This window comes from Bufo gargarizans, chromosome 7 (assembly GCF_014858855.1).
Source record: "Bufo gargarizans isolate SCDJY-AF-19 chromosome 7, ASM1485885v1, whole genome shotgun sequence".
Classification (NCBI taxonomy): domain Eukaryota; kingdom Metazoa; phylum Chordata; class Amphibia; order Anura; family Bufonidae; genus Bufo; species Bufo gargarizans.
Window position 1 is genome coordinate 12,873,597 of NC_058086.1, and position 22,041 is coordinate 12,895,637.

Consider the following 22,041-nt stretch of genomic DNA (forward strand, 5'->3'; position numbering starts at 1 on the left):
GGCTTCATGTCAGCAGAGAATCAGTCTTCATATCATAGCAGAGAATCAGGCTTCACGTCACCCACCACTGTAAGAGTCAATTTTCATAAATTTAGGCCCAGAACCCAGGCAGAGGAGAAAGGTCCCGTAACAGACAATCTGGCTTCATGTCAGCAGAGAATCAGTCTTCATATCATAGCAGAGAATCAGGCTTCACGTCACCCACCACTGTAAGAGTCAATTTTCATAAATTTAGGCCCAGAACCCAGGCAGAGGAGAAAGGTCCCGTAACAGACAATCTGGCTTCATGTCAGCAGAGAATCAGTCTTCATATCATAGCAGAGAATCAGGCTTCACGTCACCCACCACTGCAACAGTCCATTGGCATATATTTAGGCCTAGCACACAGGCAGAGCAGAGAGGTCCCGTAACAGACAATCTGGCTTCATGACAGCAGAGAATCAGTCTGCATGTCATAGCAGAGAATCAGGCTTCACGTCAGCCACCACTGCAACAGTCCATTGGCATATATTTAGGCCTAGCACACAGGCAGAGCAGAGAGGTCCCGTAACAGACAATCTGGCTTCATGTCAGCAGAGAATCAGTCTGCATGTCATAGCAGAGAATGAGGCTTCACGTCAGCCACCACTGCAACAGTCCATTGTCATAAATTTAGGCCCAGCACCCAGGCAGAGGAGAGAGGTCCCGTAACAGACAATCTGGCTTCATGTCAGCAGAGAATTAGTCTGCATGTCATAGCAGAGAATCAGGCTTCATGTCAGCCACCACTGCAACAGTCCATTGGCATATATTTAGGCCTAGCACACAGGCAGAGGAGAGGTTCATTCAACTTTGGGTAGCATCGCAATATAATGGTAAAATGAAAATAAAAATAGGATTGAATGAGGAAGTGCCCTGGAGTCCAATAATATATGGTTATGGGGAGGTAGTTAATGTCTAATCTGGACAAGGGACGGACAGGTCCTGTGGGATCCATGCCTGGTTCATTTTTATGAACGTCAGCTTGTCCACATTGGCTGTAGACAGGCGGCTGCGTTTGTCTGTAATGACGCCCCCTGCCGTGCTGAATACACGTTCAGACAAAACGCTGGCTGCCGGGCAGGCCAGCACCTCCAAGGCATAAAAGGCTAGCTCTGGCCACGTGGACAATTTAGAGACCCAGAAGTTGAATGGGGCCGAACCATCAGTCAGTACGTGGAGGGGTGTGCACACGTACTGTTCCACCATGTTAGTGAAATGTTGCCTCCTGCTAACACGTTGCGTATCAGGTGGTGGTGCAGTTAGCTGTGGCGTGTTGACAAAAGTTTTCCACATCTCTGCCATGCTAACCCTGCCCTCAGAGGAGCTGGCCGTGACACAGCTGCCTTGGCGACCTCTTGCTCCTCCTCTGCCTTGGCCTTGGGCTTCCACTTGTTCCCCTGTGACATTTGGGAATGCTCTCAGTAGCGCGTCTACCAACGTGCGCTTGTACTCGCGCATCTTCCTATCACGCTCCAGTGCAGGAAGTAAGGTGGGCACATTGTCTTTGTAGCGTGGATCCAGCAGGGTGGCAACCCAGTAGTCCGCACAGGTTAAAATGTGGGCAACTCTGCTGTCGTTGCGCAGGCACTGCAGCATGTAGTCGCTCATGTGTGCCAGGCTGCCCAGGGATAAGGACAAGCTGTCCTCTGTGGGAGGCGTATCGTCATCGTCCTGCCTTTCCCCCCAGCCACGCACCAGTGATGGACCCGAGCTGCGTTGGGTGCCACCCCGCTGTGACCATGCTTCATCCTCATCCTCCTCCACCTCCTCCTCATCCTCGTCCTCCTCGTCCTCCAGTAGTGGGCCCTGGCTGGCCACATTTGTACCTGGCCTCTGCTGTTGCCAAAAACCTCCCTCTGAGTCACTTCGAAGAGACTGGCCTGAAAGTGCTAAAAATGACCCCTCTTCCTCCTCCTCCTCCTCCTCCTCCTGGGCCACCTCCTCTTCCATCATCGCCCTAAGTGTTTTCTCAAGGAGACATAGAAGTGGTATTGTAACGCTGATAACGGTGTCATCGCCACTGGCCATGTTGGTGGAGTACTCGAAACAGCGCAACAGGGCACACAGGTCTCGCATGGAGGCCCAGTCATTGGTGGTGAAGTGGTGCTGTTCTGTAGTGCGACTGACCCGTGCGTGCTGCAGCTGAAACTCCACTATGGCCTGCTGCTGCTCGCACAGTCTGTCCAGCATGTGCAAGGTGGAGTTCCACCTGGTGGGCACGTCGCATATGAGGCGGTGAGCGGGAAGGCCGAAGTTACGCTGTAGCGCAGACAGGCGAGCAGCAGCAGGATGTGAACGCCGGAAGCGCGAACAGACGGCCCGCACTTTATGCAGCAGCTCTGACATGTCGGGGTAGTTGTGAATGAACTTCTGCACCACCAAATTCAGCACATGCGCCAAGCAAGGGATGTGCGTCAAATTGGCTAGTCCCAGAGCTGCAACGAGATTTCGCCCATTATCACACACCACCAGGCCGGGCTTGAGGCTCACCGGCAGCAACCACTCGTCGGTCTGTTGTTCTATACCCCGCCACAACTCCTGTGCGGTGTGGGGCCTGTCCCCCAAACATATGAGTTTCAGAATGGCCTGCTGACGTTTACCCCGGGCTGTGCTGAAGTTGGTGGTGAAGGTGTGTGGCTGACTGGATGAGCAGGTGGAAGAAGAGGAGGAGGAAGCCGAGAAGGAGGAGGTGGCAACAGGAGGCAAAGAATGTTGCCCTGCGATCCTTGGCGGCGGAAGGACGTGCGCCAAACAGCTCTCCGCCTGGGGCCCAGCTGCCACTACATTTACCCAGTGTGCAGTTAGGGAGATATAGCGTCCCTGGCCGTGCTTACTGGTCCACGTATCTGTGGTTAGGTGGACCTTGCCACAGATGGCGTTGCGCAGTGCACACTTGATTTTATCGGATACTTGGTTGTGCAGGGAAGGCACGGCTCTCTTGGAGAAGTAGTGCCGGCTGGGAACAACATACTGTGGGACAGCAAGCGACATGAGCTGTTTGAAGCTGTCTGTGTCCACCAGCCTAAATGACAGCATTTCATAGGCCAGTAGTTTAGAAATGCTGGCATTCAGGGCCAGGGATCGAGGGTGGCTAGGTGGGAATTTACGCTTTCTATCAAATGTTTGTGAGATGGAGAGCTGAACGCTGGCGTGTGACATGGTTGAGACGCTTGGTGACGGAGGTGGTGGTGGTGGTGTTGGTGGTACATCCCCTGTTTGCTGGGCGGCAGGTGCCAACGTTCCTCCAGAGGCGGAGGAAGAGGCCGAGGCGGCAGCAGCAGAATAGGCCGAGGCGGCAGCAGCAGAAGAGGTAGCAGGGGGAGCCTGAGTGACTTCCTTGGTTTTAAGGTGTTTACTCCACTGCAGTTCATGCTTTGCATGCAGGTGCCTGGTCATGCAGGTTGTGCTCAGGTTCAGAACGTTAATGCCTCGCTTCAGGCTCTGATGGCACAGCGTGCAAACCACTCGGGTCTTGTCGTCAGCACATTGTTTGAAGAAGTGCCATGCCAGGGAACTCCTTGAAGCTGCCTTTGGGGTGCTCGGTCCCAGATGGCGGCGGTCAGTAGCAGGCGGAGTCTCTTGGCGGCGGGTGTTCTGCTTTTGCCCACTGCTCCCTCTTTTGCTACGCTGTTGGCTCGGTCTCACCACTGCCTCTTCCTCCGAACTGTGAAAGTCAGTGGCACGACCTTCATTCCATGTGGGGTCTAGGACCTCATCGTCCCCTGCATCGTCTTCCACCCAGTCTTGATCCCTGACCTCCTGTTCAGTCTGCACACTGCAGAAAGACGCAGCAGTTGGCACCTGTGTTTCGTCATCATCAGAGACATGCTGAGGTGGTATTCCCATGTCCTCATCATCAGGAAACATAAGTGGTTGTGCGTCAGTGCATTCTATGTCTTTCACCGCTGGGGAAGGGCTAGGTGGATGCCCTTGGGAAACCCTGCCAGCGGAGTCTTCAAACAGCATAAGAGACTGCTGCATAACTTGAGGCTGAGACAGTTTCCCTGGTATGCATGGGGGTGATGTGACAGACTGATGGGGTTGGTTTTCAGGCGCCATCTGTGCGCTTTCTGCAGAAGACTGGGTGGGAGATAATGTGAACGTGCTGGATCCACTGTCGGCCACCCAATTGACTAATGCCTGTACCTGCTCAGGCCTTACCATCCTTAGAACGGCATTGGGCCCCACCATATATCGCTGTAAATTCTGGCGGCTACTGGGACCTGAGGTAGTTGGTACACTAGGACGTGTGGATGTGGCAGAACGGCCACGTCCTCTCCCAGCACCAGAGGGTCCACTAACACCACCACGACCATGTCCACGTCCGCGTCCCTTACTAGATGTTTTTCTCATTGTTATGGTTCACCACAACAACAAATATATTATTTGGCCCAATGTATTGTATTCAAATTCAGCGGGATATAAATTTGAGGCCTAGTATTTAGGCGCTGGGTGACCGGTATGGATTTAGTGACAGAATTAGACTTGGAAATGCACAGAAGCGTGTGTGTGTGAAGTTATTCTGAATGACCCAATGTGCACCTTGAATATTATATACCCTTTTAGGGATAGATTTCAAATAGCTCTGATATAGCAGAAACCACTAAATTATGAAATTGCTAAATTGGGAATTGTATTTCAACCCAGAACAAGAAATGTGCTTGAACGGACACTAAATAACCCGCCCAGCTACAGCACTAACGAGAGATTTAGCAGGATATAAATTTGAGGCCTAGTATTTAGGCGCTGGGTGACAGGTATGGGTTTAGTGCCAGAATTAGACTTGGAAATACACAGTAGCGGGTGTGTGTGAAGTTATTCTGAATGACCCAATGTGCACCTTGAATATTATATACCCTTTTAGGGATAGATTTCAAATAGCTCTGATATAGCAGAAACCACTAAATTATGAAATTGCTAAATTGGGAATTGTATTTCAACCCAGAACAAGAAATGTGCTTGAACGGACACTAAATAACTCGCCCAGCTACAGCACTAATGAGAGATTTAGCAGGATATAAATTTGAGGCCTAGTATTTAGGCGCTGGGTGACAGGTATGGGTTTAGTGACAGAATTAGACTTGGAAATACACAGTAGCGGGTGTGTGTGAAGTTATTCTGAATGACCCAATGTGCACCTTGAATATTATATACCCTTTTAGGGATAGATTTCAAATAGCTCTGATATAGCAGAAACCACTAAATTATGAAATTGCTAAATTGGGAATTGTATTTCAACCCAGAACAAGAAATGTGCTTGAACGGACACTAAATAACTCGCCCAGCTACAGCACTAACGAGAGATTTAGCAGGATATAAATTTGAGGCCTAGTATTTAGGCGCTGGGTGACAGGTATGGGTTTAGTGACAGAATTAGACTTGGAAATGCACAGAAGCGTGTGTGTGTGAAGTTATTCTGAATGACCCAATGTGCACCTTGAATATTATATACCCTTTTAGGGATAGATTTCAAATAGCTCTGATATAGCAGAAACCACTAAATTATGAAATTGCTAAATTGGGAATTGTATTTCAACCCAGAACAAGAAATGTGCTTGAACGGACACTAAATAACTCGCCCAGCTACAGCACTAACGAGAGATTTAGCAGGATATAAATTTGAGGCCTAGTATTTAGGCGCTGGGTGACAGGTATGGGTTTAGTGACAGAATTAGACTTGGAAATACACAGTAGCGGGTGTGTGTGAAGTTATTCTGAATGACCCAATGTGCACCTTGAATATTATATACCCTTTTAGGGATAGATTTCAAATAGCTCTGATATAGCAGAAACCACTAAATTATGAAATTGCTAAATTGGGAATTGTATTTCAACCCAGAACAAGAAATGTGCTTGAACGGACACTAAATAACTCGCCCAGCTACAGCACTAACGAGAGATTTAGCAGGATATAAATTTGAGGCCTAGTATTTAGGCGCTGGGTGACAGGTATGGGTTTAGTGACAGAATTAGACTTAGAAATACACAGTAGCGGGTGTGTGTGAAGTTATTCTGAATGACCCAATGTGCACCTTGAATATTATATACCCTTTTTGGGATAGATTTCAAATAGCTCTGATATAGCAGAAACCACTAAATTATGAAATTGCTAAATTGGGAATTGTATTTCAACCCAGAACAAAAAATGTGCTTTGACGGACACTAAATAACTTTCCCAGCCACAACAGGACAGCGTTAATGAGAGATTTAGCAGGATATAAATTTGAGGCCTAGTATTTAGGCGCTGGGTGACAGGTATGGGTTTAGTGACAGAATTAGACTTAGAAATACACAGTAGCGGGTGTGTGTGAAGTTATTCTTAATGACCCAATGTGCACCTTGAATATTATATACCCTTTTAGGGATAGATTTCAAATAGCTCTGATATAGCAGAAACCACTAAATTATGAAATTGCTAAATTGGGAATTGTATTTCAACCCAGAACAAGAAATGTGCTTGAACGGACACTAAATAACTCGCCCAGCTACAGCACTAACGAGAGATTTAGCAGGATATAAATTTGAGGCCTAGTATTTAGGCGCTGGGTGACAGGTATGGGTTTAGTGACAGAATTAGACTTAGAAATACACAGTAGCGGGTGTGTGTGAAGTTATTCTGAATGACCCAATGTGCACCTTGAATATTATATACCCTTTTAGGGATAGATTTCAAATAGCTCTGATATAGCAGAAACCACTAAATTATGAAATTGCTAAATTGGGAATTGTATTTCAACCCAGAACAAAAAATGTGCTTTGACGGACACTAAATAACTTTCCCAGCCACAACAGGACAGCGTTAACGAGAGATTTAGCAGGATATAAATTTGAGGCCTAGTATTTAGGCGCTGGGTGACAGGTATGGGTTTAGTGACAGAATTAGACTTGGAAATACACAGTAGCGGGTGTGTGTGAAGTTATTCTGAATGACCCAATGTGCACCTTGAATATTATATACCCTTTTAGGGATAGATTTCAAATAGCTCTGATATAGCAGAAACCACTAAATTATGAAATTGCTAAATTGGGAATTGTATTTCAACCCAGAACAAAAAATGTGCTTTGACGGACACTAAATAACTTTCCCAGCCACAACAGGACAGCGTTAACGAGAGATTTAGCAGGATATAAATTTGAGGCCTAGTATTTAGGCGCTGGGTGACAGGTATGGGTTTAGTGACAGAATTAGACTTGGAAATACACAGTAGCGGGTGTGTGTGAAGTTATTCTGAATGACCCAATGTGCACCTTGAATATTATATACCCTTTTAGGGATAGATTTCAAATAGCTCTGATATAGCAGAAACCACTAAATTATGAAATTGCTAAATTGGGAATTGTATTTCAACCCAGAACAAGAAATGTGCTTGAACGGACACTAAATAACTCGCCCAGCTACAGCACTAACGAGAGATTTAGCAGGATATAAATTTGAGGCCTAGTATTTAGGCGCTGGGTGACAGGTATGGGTTTAGTGACAGAATTAGACTTAGAAATACACAGTAGCGGGTGTGTGTGAAGTTATTCTGAATGACCCAATGTGCACCTTGAATATTATATACCCTTTTAGGGATAGATTTCAAATAGCTCTGATATAGCAGAAACCACTAAATTATGAAATTGCTAAATTGGGAATTGTATTTCAACCCAGAACAAAAAATGTGCTTTGACGGACACTAAATAACTTTCCCAGCCACAACAGGACAGCGTTAACGAGAGATTTAGCAGGATATAAATTTGAGGCCTAGTATTTAGGCGCTGGGTGACAGGTATGGGTTTAGTGACAGAATTAGACTTAGAAATACACAGTAGCGGGTGTGTGTGAAGTTATTCTGAATGACCCAATGTGCACCTTGAATATTATATACCCTTTTAGGGATAGATTTCAAATAGCTCTGATATAGCAGAAACCACTAAATTATGAAATTGCTAAATTGGGAATTGTATTTCAACCCAGAACAAGAAATGTGCTTGAACGGACACTAAATAACTCGCCCAGCTACAGCACTAACGAGAGATTTAGCAGGATATAAATTTGAGGCCTAGTATTTAGGCGCTGGGTGACAGGTATGGGTTTAGTGACAGAATTAGACTTGGAAATACACAGTAGCGGGTGTGTGTGAAGTTATTCTGAATGACCCAATGTGCACCTTGAATATTATATACCCTTTTAGGGATAGATTTCAAATAGCTCTGATATAGCAGAAACCACTAAATTATGAAATTGCTAAATTGGGAATTGTATTTCAACCCAGAACAAGAAATGTGCTTGAACGGACACTAAATAACTCGCCCAGCTACAGCACTAACGAGAGATTTAGCAGGATATAAATTTGAGGCCTAGTATTTAGGCGCTGGGTGACAGGTATGGGTTTAGTGACAGAATTAGACTTGGAAATACACAGTAGCGGGTGTGTGTGAAGTTATTCTGAATGACCCAATGTGCACCTTGAATATTATATACCCTTTTAGGGATAGATTTCAAATAGCTCTGATATAGCAGAAACCACTAAATTATGAAATTGCTAAATTGGGAATTGTATTTCAACCCAGAACAAGAAATGTGCTTGAACGGACACTAAATAACTCGCCCAGCTACAGCACTAACGAGAGATTTAGCAGGATATAAATTTGAGGCCTAGTATTTAGGCGCTGGGTGACAGGTATGGGTTTAGTGACAGAATTAGTCTTGGAAATGCACAGAAGCGTGTGTGTGTGAAGTTATTCTGAATGACCCAATGTGCACCTTGAATATTATATACCCTTTTAGGGATAGATTTCAAATAGCTCTGATATAGCAGAAACCACTAAATTATGAAATTGCTAAATTGGGAATTGTATTTCAACCCAGAACAAGAAATGTGCTTGAACGGACACTAAATAACTCGCCCAGCTACAGCACTAACGAGAGATTTAGCAGGATATAAATTTGAGGCCTAGTATTTAGGCGCTGGGTGACAGGTATGGGTTTAGTGACAGAATTAGACTTAGAAATACACAGTAGCGGGTGTGTGTGAAGTTATTCTGAATGACCCAATGTGCACCTTGAATATTATATACCCTTTTAGGGATAGATTTCAAATAGCTCTGATATAGCAGAAACCACTAAATTATGAAATTGCTAAATTGGGAATTGTATTTCAACCCAGAACAAAAAATGTGCTTTGACGGACACTAAATAACTTTCCCAGCCACAACAGGACAGCGTTAACGAGAGATTTAGCAGGATATAAATTTGAGGCCTAGTATTTAGGCGCTGGGTGACAGGTATGGGTTTAGTGACAGAATTAGACTTAGAAATACACAGTAGCGGGTGTGTGTGAAGTTATTCTGAATGACCCAATGTGCACCTTGAATATTATATACCCTTTTAGGGATAGATTTCAAATAGCTCTGATATAGCAGAAACCACTAAATTATGAAATTGCTAAATTGGGAATTGTATTTCAACCCAGAACAAGAAATGTGCTTGAACGGACACTAAATAACTCGCCCAGCTACAGCACTAACGAGAGATTTAGCAGGATATAAATTTGAGGCCTAGTATTTAGGCGCTGGGTGACAGGTATGGGTTTAGTGACAGAATTAGACTTAGAAATACACAGTAGCGGGTGTGTGTGAAGTTATTCTGAATGACCCAATGTGCACCTTGAATATTATATACCCTTTTAGGGATAGATTTCAAATAGCTCTGATATAGCAGAAACCACTAAATTATGAAATTGCTAAATTGGGAATTGTATTTCAACCCAGAACAAAAAATGTGCTTTGACGGACACTAAATAACTTTCCCAGCCACAACAGGACAGCGTTAACGAGAGATTTAGCAGGATATAAATTTGAGGCCTAGTATTTAGGCGCTGGGTGACAGGTATGGGTTTAGTGACAGAATTAGACTTGGAAATACACAGTAGCGGGTGTGTGTGAAGTTATTCTGAATGACCCAATGTGCACCTTGAATATTATATACCCTTTTAGGGATAGATTTCAAATAGCTCTGATATAGCAGAAACCACTAAATTATGAAATTGCTAAATTGGGAATTGTATTTCAACCCAGAACAAGAAATGTGCTTGAACGGACACTAAATAACTCGCCCAGCTACAGCACTAACGAGAGATTTAGCAGGATATAAATTTGAGGCCTAGTATTTAGGCGCTGGGTGACAGGTATGGGTTTAGTGACAGAATTAGACTTGGAAATACACAGTAGCGGGTGTGTGTGAAGTTATTCTGAATGACCCAATGTGCACCTTGAATATTATATACCCTTTTAGGGATAGATTTCAAATAGCTCTGATATAGCAGAAACCACTAAATTATGAAATTGCTAAATTGGGAATTGTATTTCAACCCAGAACAAGAAATGTGCTTGAACGGACACTAAATAACTCGCCCAGCTACAGCACTAACGAGAGATTTAGCAGGATATAAATTTGAGGCCTAGTATTTAGGCGCTGGGTGACAGGTATGGGTTTAGTGACAGAATTAGACTTAGAAATACACAGTAGCGGGTGTGTGTGAAGTTATTCTGAATGACCCAATGTGCACCTTGAATATTATATACCCTTTTAGGGATAGATTTCAAATAGCTCTGATATAGCAGAAACCACTAAATTATGAAATTGCTAAATTGGGAATTGTATTTCAACCCAGAACAAAAAATGTGCTTTGACGGACACTAAATAACTTTCCCAGCCACAACAGGACAGCGTTAACGAGAGATTTAGCAGGATATAAATTTGAGGCCTAGTATTTAGGCGCTGGGTGACAGGTATGGGTTTAGTGACAGAATTAGACTTAGAAATACACAGTAGCGGGTGTGTGTGAAGTTATTCTGAATGACCCAATGTGCACCTTGAATATTATATACCCTTTTAGGGATAGATTTCAAATAGCTCTGATATAGCAGAAACCACTAAATTATGAAATTGCTAAATTGGGAATTGTATTTCAACCCAGAACAAGAAATGTGCTTGAACGGACACTAAATAACTCGCCCAGCTACAGCACTAACGAGAGATTTAGCAGGATATAAATTTGAGGCCTAGTATTTAGGCGCTGGGTGACAGGTATGGGTTTAGTGACAGAATTAGACTTAGAAATACACAGTAGCGGGTGTGTGTGAAGTTATTCTGAATGACCCAATGTGCACCTTGAATATTATATACCCTTTTAGGGATAGATTTCAAATAGCTCTGATATAGCAGAAACCACTAAATTATGAAATTGCTAAATTGGGAATTGTATTTCAACCCAGAACAAAAAATGTTCTTTGACGGACACTAAATAACTTTCCCAGCCACAACAGGACAGCGTTAACGAGAGATTTAGCAGGATATAAATTTGAGGCCTAGTATTTAGGCGCTGGGTGACAGGTATGGGTTTAGTGACAGAATTAGACTTGGAAATACACAGTAGCGGGTGTGTGTGAAGTTATTCTGAATGACCCAATGTGCACCTTGAATATTATATACCCTTTTAGGGATAGATTTCAAATAGCTCTGATATAGCAGAAACCACTAAATTATGAAATTGCTAAATTGGGAATTGTATTTCAACCCAGAACAAGAAATGTGCTTGAACGGACACTAAATAACTCGCCCAGCTACAGCACTAACGAGAGATTTAGCAGGATATAAATTTAAGGCCTAGTATTTAGGCGCTGGGTGACAGGTATGGGTTTAGTGACAGAATTAGACTTGGAAATACACAGTAGCGGGTGTGTGTGAAGTTATTCTGAATGACCCAATGTGCACCTTGAATATTATATACCCTTTTAGGGATAGATTTCAAATAGCTCTGATATAGCAGAAACCACTAAGTTATGAAATTGCTAAATTGGGAATTGTATTTCAACCCAGAACAAGAAATGTGCTTGAACGGACACTAAATAACTCGCCCAGCTACAGCACTAAGGACAGATTTAGCTGGATATAAATTTGAGGCCTAGTATTTAGGCGCTGGGTGACAGGTATGGGTTTAGTGACAGAATTAGACTTGGAAATGCACAGTAGCGGGTGTGTGAAGTTATTCTGAATGACCCTATGTGCACCTTGAATATTATATACCCTTTTAGGGATAGATTTCAAATAGATCTGATACAGCAGAAACCACTAAATTTTTAAATTGCTAAATTGGGAATTGTATTTCAACCCAGAACAAAAAATGTGCTTTGACGGACACTAAATAACTTTCCCAGCCACAACAGGACAGCGGTAACGAGAGATTTAGCGGGATATAAATTTGAGGCCTAGTATTTAGGCGCTGGGTGACCGGTATGGATTTAGTGACAGAATTAGACTGGGATATGGCCAAAAAATAACCACACTATTGCTGGTTAAATGCACTTGGTGATGGGCGCAGCTTGCCCCTGATGTAGTATATGGCCAAAAAATGAACAGACTATTGCTGGTTAAATGCACTTGGTGTCACAGCTTGACCAACCACACTACTGAGGGTTAAATGCACTTGGTGACGGGCGCAGCTTGCCCCTGATTTAGTATATGGCCAAAAAATGAACAGACTATTGCTGGTTAAATGCACTTGGTGTGATAGCTTGACCAACCACACTACTGAGGGTTAAATGTACTTGGTGTGACAGCTTCACCCTGATGTAGGCTTTAGCCAAAAAACAACCACACCATTGAGGGTTAAATGCACTTGGTCGCAGCTTGTGCTGGCGCACCACAAGACACAAAATGGCCGCCGATCACCCCAGAAAAATGTGACTGTCAAACGGTCTGGGCAGCCTAAAAACAGTGAGCAATTGAGGATCAGCAGCTCAATGATCCACAGCTGCAGATCGATCAGTTAATCAAGTCCTTTGGAGGAGTTAATCTGCCTAATCTCGCCCTACTGTCGCAGCCGCAACCTCTCCCTACGCTAATCAGAGCAGAGTGACGGGCGGCGCTATGTGACTCCAGCTTAAATAGAGGCTGGGTCACATGGTGCTCTGGCCAATCACAGCCATGCCAATAGTAGGCATGGCTGTGATGGCCTCTTGGGGCAAGTAGTATGACGCTTGTTGATTGGCTGCTTAGCAGCCTTTCAAAAAGCGCCAAGAAAGCGTCACAAAAGCGCGAAGAAAGCGACGAACACCGAACCCGAACCCGGACTTTTACGAAAATGTCCGGGTTTGGGTCCGTGTCACGGACACCCCAAAATTCGGTACGAACCCAAACTATACAGTTCGAGTTCACTCATCCCTAGTCATAAAGCTACCATTCCTTAAAATAGTGTCTGGCTTCTACATTTTACGTTTATGGTGCTGCTTATGTGCTAGTTAATTTCCTCAGATCTTGCTTCTCAGCTCCACTGAGGAACGTCGGTGATCTGTGACTACACTTCCGCTGCAGTGTTTGCAGTAATCTAAGGTAGTCTGAGACACACCCCCTGCCTCATCATTGGCCCAGGCTGCTGCTCTCTCCCTCCCCTTGTGCAGCCTTGTCTTCTGAGATTTTAGGAGTCAGTGCAAGGAGAACTTATTTCCATATAGCAAGGGCAAAATGATTATAAAGTACGGATTACTGAACCACCCGTGAGACATGATTTCCACATGAATACTGAGGTAAATGAACCTTAGTAAGAGGAGCCTGGAGACCCTCTTTAAAAAACCCTATGAGGTGAAAAGTTGGTTCATATCTGTGTTAATGTAGTTGTCTGTGGGCAAAAAGCTAGTGAGAATAAAACTGCATGTTATAAATACTGCGGAAAGTAGTAGCAGCCAACATCTTAAAGATCCATTATTTACTTTTCATACTTTATTGCAGAAACATTAAATGTATTTGAGCACTTGCCTGCGATTTATAGGACAGCAAAAAAAAAAAATAGTCAGAACCAATTTACTTTGTAATTGCATAAGCTCTGACACCATGAGAAAGGCTATCGTTAGCTAAATCTGATAGATGTTGACAACATAATTTCCTATTCTAAAAACCAAACAATTTGTGCTAGAAAAGTTTTCATTTAAGAATCACATTAATTAACAATGATACGTTTTCAGAGAACAACATTCAGAATCTGAGAAGCAGAGGAATTACTATATATAATAACACTAAAAAAGATACAATTTTGAAAGTAGACTATATAAACTATATAAAAGCTACTAACAGAATAGGTATATAGTACTGCATAGTTATATCATTGGTAACTAAAGGGCCCCATAGCAAAACTCTGTGAGATAGCTCAGTCCAATCTTAAAACTAATGTCCACCATTACATTCTTAGATCCAAAATTCTGTGCTGATTACATTTAATAAAATATCTCTATTGTTACTATAGTATATGATTCTATCTGCACACAGACACCACTAGGGGGAGCTAACTCTTTTGATTGATACAGCAGGTGTTGAACTCAATCAAAGCTGTTGAAATCTGTATTCAGGGATTTATAGGTAGCCACTAGGAGAGTGTTATGGCAAGAAATTCAACCTAGTCATTCTTCAATCATGGTCTCTATAATGGAGATTTGATTTGGGGCTACTCCTAAGGGTGTTATCTAAGTCCTTTCTACCCCAGATTATACACTTTAACCTCTGTATGGAAATCTAGACTTTGCTGCATGGAATCCACCAGTTTGCTTTGTCTTGGTGGTAGGCTCTGTTCAGTGACTGCTGATTCACAGGTGCAGAGCACCCAAAAAATCAGGTGAGACAGTAGTCAGGGACAGTCCAAGATCAGTTCAGGCAGAGTATATGCAATCTGATAAACAGTCTGAGGTGCAGGTTAGGGCCAAAGTGAAGATCAGGCAGTGAAAAGTTAATTCCAGAAGTCAGGCAGAAGTTAGCACAGGTAAGCAAACTAATGGAGTACTTTTGCATGAAACTAGCACATTAGAACCTATTGCTCAGGCACTTTCCCCTGTGGGAAGGTGCCTAAAGCACCCCATTGGCTGCAAAAAATTAGGGTGTGTGCACACTGGCCCGTTAAGAGCTGGATATCTAATTCATGCATGTTCCATGGGCAGAGAGAGGCATAGCTGAAAAGAAAGCAGGCCTCAGTCTGCTTAGAAGGAGCATAATTACTCCAGGGGCTGGGACCTTCATTTAAGGGTGAGAGGACTGTTAGCAGTACTGGTCCGCCAGAGCCCTGGAGATATGGATCAGGTGAGCAAGGCGGCGTCTGTGCACACCAGCAGGAGAGGAATTTCAGTGGACTTTGACTGCCGCCATAACATTGCCATAGTAGTCATGTGCACTGCCTCTATGGAGTGTCAGAAACTGATCAGTTACGACAAGTAAACTTTGATGACATCATCGGTTTTAAGCAGTAATAATCATGTCTTGATCAGTTGGTCTTATTACCATATCATATACCATAAAAAACCTGCACTTTCTTTTTCTTTTGAAACCCGGAAGCATACTGAGGAGCGGTGAGATTAGGAGGGACAATCTAGTAATGATGTTTAGCATCATGTGTTAATAGTAATATTCTTTATGAAAACTATATGCTGGTATTAAACACTGCAGCTTAATACTACATGCTACAGAATATGTGATACAGTAAAGAGGATGCATGGGATGCAATGTATCATGTATAATTTCTGTATTGTCATTATGCTCAATGGTATGCTATAACAATGATTTGCTAGATGAGAACCTCATTATTTTCCTTAACGACCCATCTTTCACGTGGTTCGAGTGTTTGAGCATGATGGTAATCCTCCTCAACTGTGTGACTCTGGGAATGTTCCAGCCCTGTGAAGATGTTGACTGTTCCTCTGACCGGTGCCAAATTCTTCAAGTAAGTTCTTATCATTTTAAAACATACGACGCGCATACTGAACTGTGAAGAGTCGATCATCACTTGCATTGGTGTGTATAGCAGGAGTTCCCAAACTTTTATAGCTGGAGACCCACAGGCAAAGATAACAGGTGGGAATGAGCATCACCAGGTATAGCAATGCATCACCACGGTCAAATAAGGCAGCATTCACTTTCTGCCAAAATATGTCAAAGCCTGAGAAAATCTCCTAGTGTAGTCATCAAATTTAAAGCCCCAATGCATACCATACGCTAACATAGACCATCCATAAAACCCAATACAAGAAAAACCTTATTGCATACCACGCAGTATTCAGTGCGTTATTTTTGGTGGCCCACTGTGTAGGAAGGCACAGCCTATAGAGTTTAGAAAATATGAAAGCTGCTGTAGATTGTATTTTGGTAGACACCAAAGGGACACTCCTTCTGCAGCTGTGAAGTTCAAAGGGCCCTATGTGCGTACATTAACCCGCAGTGCTAATGCTCAATATGCACACCAAATGTGAACAGGGTCTTAGGGTACAGCTACATGGGAGATATTCCTGCTGGAGAATCTATCCATGTTTCTCGAAGCTAAATCCATAACGAATCTATCGATATTGCCGTGGATTTGCCATGGATTGCAACCTATGCATTGCAAAGGGTTAAATCCGTGGTGGAAATCCTTGGCGTAAATTGACATGCTATGCATTTAAATCAGCATCTCAGGTCAGTTTACACTGCAAGTTTTTGACAGCGTGTGGACAGGGTTTGTAAACATCTCATCCATTTTGCTAGTACTACAGAACTCGTTGGCCATACTGTCAAGTTTCCTGAGGCCGTTGTGGAAGCCAAAATCAGGAGAAGACCATAAGTGGAGAGGAAGTATAAAGGACAGATACGACTTCTTCTCTTTTTTGAATTTACTCCTGGTTTTGACATACAAAACTGCATCCAGAAGCCTGACTGTATGGCCGTACCCTTATGCTAATCTCTGGCCTCAAACCGCAGCCTATCTGTCCCGCGTCAGCTTGTACCCTGTTACATTTTCTTAACAATTCCAAACCAAATTGTAATATGATATTATGCTGGTATTGTTCATGTGGGATCTCCCTTTTAGGCTACATGCACACGACCATTGTGTGTTTTGCTGTCTGCAAATTGCAGATCCACAAAACACGAATGGCGTCCGTGTGCGTTCCGCAATTTGCCATTAAATTCTTCTATATGATTATTCAAGGATCTTGAAGACATCTAATGTATTTACTGTAGTTTTATTGCTTTTGATGTCTCATCGTTAAAGGAGGTATCCCACAAATTTTAAATTACATTTGCTCACATAGCAAAGGAGGACTTTATTTCCTTTCTGTGGGTGGATAGCAGCTCATCGAGCACCTACATCTCCTGGCAAGCATTGCAATTAGCTCTTGTTAACCTGTTCCTCCTTTGCATACAAAATAGTCCCTCACATATAGCCCCAGAGATACATACCGTATAGTATGTCATGTCCCCGCAATGTTGTATTCCACTGTCTAGAGAGAGATACAGCTATATACTACTGTATTTCTATGACTTTAGAAGTAGGGATGAATGAAAGAGAGATGTCACACCCTCTTCACCTGCTTCTCTATGAGATCACTATGCCAGCGCTGAGGGGACAGGAAGAGGCCAGGAAAAATACTGAGCGTGTTAGTCCACCTCTGAATGCAGGAGAAGGTGGACCAGAATGATGAAAAGCAGGGGGCGCTACCAGAGAGGAAAGTGTAATCTGCATAAAAAATCTAACAATGTTTTTACTGCATGTAAATTGCAAAAATATTTTATTTGAAATGTCCTTTTCATGGGGATAATGCCTTTAATAATGTTAATAGTGTAATCCTATGTTGCATGTATTAATACATTATGATTACTTTCTAACCGTTTTCATTCTCCAATCACATCAGGTATTTGATGACTTCATCTTTATCTTCTTTGCAATGGAGATGGTAGTTAAGATGGTGGCCTTGGGAATTTTTGGAAAGAAATGTTACCTTGGAGACACATGGAATAGATTGGATTTCTTCATTGTAATGGCGGGGTAGGTAAATACTTCAGTATATCAAATTGAATTTACAGTGCAGATATGTTTTCTCTTACGGGAAAATGATTAAGACATGATTGTTGCGAAGGTGACATTGAAAACTGAGTCAATCAAGGAATGGATGTAAATGGACTATAACAAAACTTTGTTTAGGGAATGTAAACTTAAAATAGCGAGACAACCCAACTTCTGTTCAATGGGGAACATTTTTAAACAGGTTTTCCAGGACTTTTATAGGAGGATAGGTCATCAAAATCTGAGCATTATCTGATATGTGAGGACTCAACACCCAGGACCCCTGCAGATCAGCAGTTTGAGAAGGCATCGGCGCCCACACTGAATGGGGCTGAGCTGTGATACCAAGTACAGTAGCTATACCATGTACGGCTGTGTTTCTTGAGTTGAGTGAAGGCTTGCGGCGCTACTGTGAGTGCTGATCGAGATCCAGAGGATAGGTCATCAGTATAAAAGTCTCAGAAAACTCCTTTAAGTATTGTCTTTCCAAGCATGTTTCCCACTATCCAAAACAGCTTTCATGTTGAGCATTTTTCTTATCATGACAGAATGCTTAAGTGATCTTTAGCAAATTTTTGAAGTGGATCCTCATACTCACTTTTCTTGCCCATGTCACTTTTCTATCACTTTTTTCTACTGGTGACCACTAGCAGGGGAGGGTCAAGCTTTATGTCACACTTCCCTACTAAGTCTTAGTGTTCCTATTTATAATAGGAACTCTAAGGAACCTGCAGGTCCCATCTTCTCCACAGATGTAGAGTTCGCACCTGGCCACACTACCATGTATTTGTAGTAGTGTCCACAGTCCTCTTCTGGCTCCATTGCTCCCTTATCTTAGGATTTCATTGCAAATCCATGAATTGCCCCTCAATGTCACTCAAGTTCTCCACCTATTCTGCCTAGCCCATCCCACCCTTGACCACTAGTAAAGAAGATAGATGTTGAAGAGTTTCAGGACGGTTCCTATGCCTTCCCCCTTGCTGTCAGATTGGACGTCTAGTCCTAGTCTTAAAATTATTCCTAGCTCACTACCTTGAGGTAATAACCAGCTATTTACGTTCTTCAACGTTTCTGACTTGGCTTTCTTTTATAATTGATCCATTAGTAAACTGCTATGATTAATGACTAGAGCTTAGCTTCATTTTCTAATGGGAGTCTGAGGTAATCCAAATTTCAGCAAGTGTCTAATCAGAAGTTTAACCCCCTAATGACCAGCTAATTTGTTCAATGTTTGCCTCAGCAATAACTTTTTATATTATTCATTGACACGGCTAGATAAAGCCTAGTTTTATGCAGAAGTAATTTCACTTGCTTTGTGCAGTTTGAGGGTATATTTAAAAAAGTTGGCATTGCTTTTTCTACTTTATTGTTTATACTGTATATATTTCATACTAAATAACCTGTTAAATAAGTTTATCAGGTTATTTTGGTTGCATTTTTATATAGTTTATATCGTGTTTTTCTTTTATGCAGAGCATGAATAATATTTTTTTTTTTTTTTTAAATGGCCACTTTATTTATTATTTGCTAGCTTTTTTAATGACTCCTGTATGCTAATACATTATGCCCTGTCTCTGTATGGCACAGGCTGTAGTTAGGACAACGCTAGAGTGCCCTAACAGCTGGATTACTGAACATACAGTCCTGGGGTACATTCTAGGTACCCAGCACTGACTGTAGAGGGCTCATCCAGCTGTGAGCCAATCAAAGAGGGCAATACCCTTTGATCATGCTGTAGTCACTGTGTTAACAGTTGGAATTGGAGATACCTCGATCCTCGCTGTACAGAAAGCAGCTGCTCTAAGAACCCGAGCTGTTAGTAACAGTTCGTAGAGCAGGAGTGCTGTCTGCTCCCTCTAAAACAGTGATGGCAAAAGACAATCCTTAAGGGATTAAGTTGTTGTGGTCACCCCTACCTATGGGATTTACACTGCAGCTCAGTCCTTTTAGATTGGCTCCTCTGTGTATGTCCAAGCACAAACACGCCAACAGGTTAGTACATGGAGAACTAATTTCAGGATTATAAACTACAATTAACTAAACCACCTGTGTGAAAAAGATCAAAAACAAATGTTTAAAAATTCTATTCACCATTTATGTTAATCCTGGATAATCGATTCTATTATCACCATACTGTAAATTAGTGAATCTTTATAAATCCTACTCTCCATTAATTCTCCACAATGTGAATTAGTGCAATCAGCTGCAAGTCTGGAACCTGATAAATCGATTTTTACCTTCCTAATTATAAAGAAATGAGGTACAATGAGTATAATCCTCAGGACTGAATTTCATTAATGAATTGGAGAAAAAAAGACCTGGGTAGTGTAGGAGACATGGCCAAAAATCTTCCGTGTTTTACAGTTTCAATATATTACCATTGAACATTTTTGGTGAGCAATGCTAAATTTGAAAGATATCTACAGAGAGCATAAGAACTTCTAGTCATAGTGATTTATTAAATATGCGTGGTTTCAGTAGCACTGCATCAATTGCCTTGTCTTCGACAGGTTGTGTACAAAACATTTTTATACATCCTTTTAGGGAATTTTGAGTTAATAGGAGAGGAGCCCTTCTCCAGAACCCTTATTGATTAATCAGAGTGGGCAAGGCATCCTTACTGATATATATGTATATTAGGTCATTTGACGACCATATGAATGGGTTGACACCTGTTCTGCAATTTTCCGAAATGGGTGCGGACCCATTCATATCAATGGGGCTGCAAAAGATGCGGACAGCACACCGTGTTCTGTCCACATCCGTAGTTTTGTTCCATGACCCCACAAGAAAGATAAAGCATGTCCTATTCGGACTAGAATAGTCATTTCTATCATAGTACCGGCCATGTGCGGTTCGCAAAATGTGGAACGCATGTGGCCGGTATCCGTGTTTTGCGGATCCGCAAAACACTACGGCCATCTGAATGAGCACTTACAAGGACATACAATTGATTTCGAAGTTCACTGTATTGTGTTCCTTTGCTTACTCTGCGGTAGTGATGCAGAGGAACAAAACACTGGGTTCCCACTCAAAATAAAACTGATTAATATTGGGGGAACAACCCCCTTAGCTCAATCAGTTTTTACTGTGCAAAAAAAGCAGCAGTTACATGCCAAATGTGAAATTCAGCTCTACCCGATGCGCACACCTCCAAACTGACCTACCACCCTGAGACCTAGAATTACGACCACATGCTGCAGTGGTGTAACTGATGCGTCGTGGCCGTGCTGAGTTTGAGTACTGTGTGGCACCTTCAATACCGAGTGCCCATTAACAATACAGACCCACTGAACAGTGCAGTCTTCTTTAGTTTATATTATAGCCCGCTGTGACCCTTTTGGTTGCACGGTACTCAAACACAGCACGGCCACATGACACCATCGCGCCATGCGGTCATACTCTAACTCAGTTGAACAATATTCCAGCAGGACTCCTTTTTTGTATTTTATTTAGCTTTTCTGTGGGGTGAGGGGGGAACTTGTTAAAAATGTATGAATTCCATTGTTTTTAATTGCACCTTTCCCTGGGGTTCTTTGTGGTGTTTTATTATTCATGACATGTTTAACACCTTTTTTTTCTGGCATTTATACATCTCCTATAGAAAGGAAGATATAAATGTCATTCTAGATTGATCTAGTCCTCGTGACCAAGCATTCAAAACATTGTCTCACAGCAATTATTTGTGCATTCTCATTTGGATTGTACTGAGTAAAAATGTGTTTTTTCCCCGTTTCTTATGAGAATTTTTCTTGTTTTCGGTGGGCGGTATCTGAACAAAATGTTGTATGTACAATTCCTCATTCCCAATGGCCAGCAGCTGCCATCATCATTAATTTTCATTCTGGCTTCATTACTGTTTAATTGTTTAATATGATCATTGGCGCATATATATTGCTGCTGAGCCAAACTGGCACATTAGCTGGGCTTACATAGTGCTAGCATCAGCTAGGGATAATTTAGCAAATGTAGATAGCAAATGTATATTTCACAAAACATATTTCCCAAATTTTTATATTTTCCTAATAGTAGCTTACAAAGTCATTAAATCTTGCGACCTACTCTACGATGGAGTATAGACATACCATGGCATACTGTATATCACCAACATGCTCCCACTGCAAAAATGATATTACGCCTAGTATATGCCAATAGGACACTATTTTGACATATGCCAAGTGCT

The 22,041-nt window shown here is 42.5% G+C and overlaps 1 protein-coding gene across 1 annotated transcript in view; it reads left to right on the forward strand.

The window, feature by feature from the left end:
• CACNA1I (calcium voltage-gated channel subunit alpha1 I) overlaps positions 1-22,041 on the forward strand; it is a 917,463-nt gene that overhangs the window by 354,240 nt on the left and 541,182 nt on the right. The window contains exons 2-3 of the mRNA XM_044301221.1: positions 15,653-15,764; positions 17,707-17,840. Of these exons, the coding sequence (XP_044157156.1) occupies positions 15,653-15,764; positions 17,707-17,840 (246 nt within the window). The remainder of the gene's footprint in view (positions 1-15,652; positions 15,765-17,706; positions 17,841-22,041) is intronic.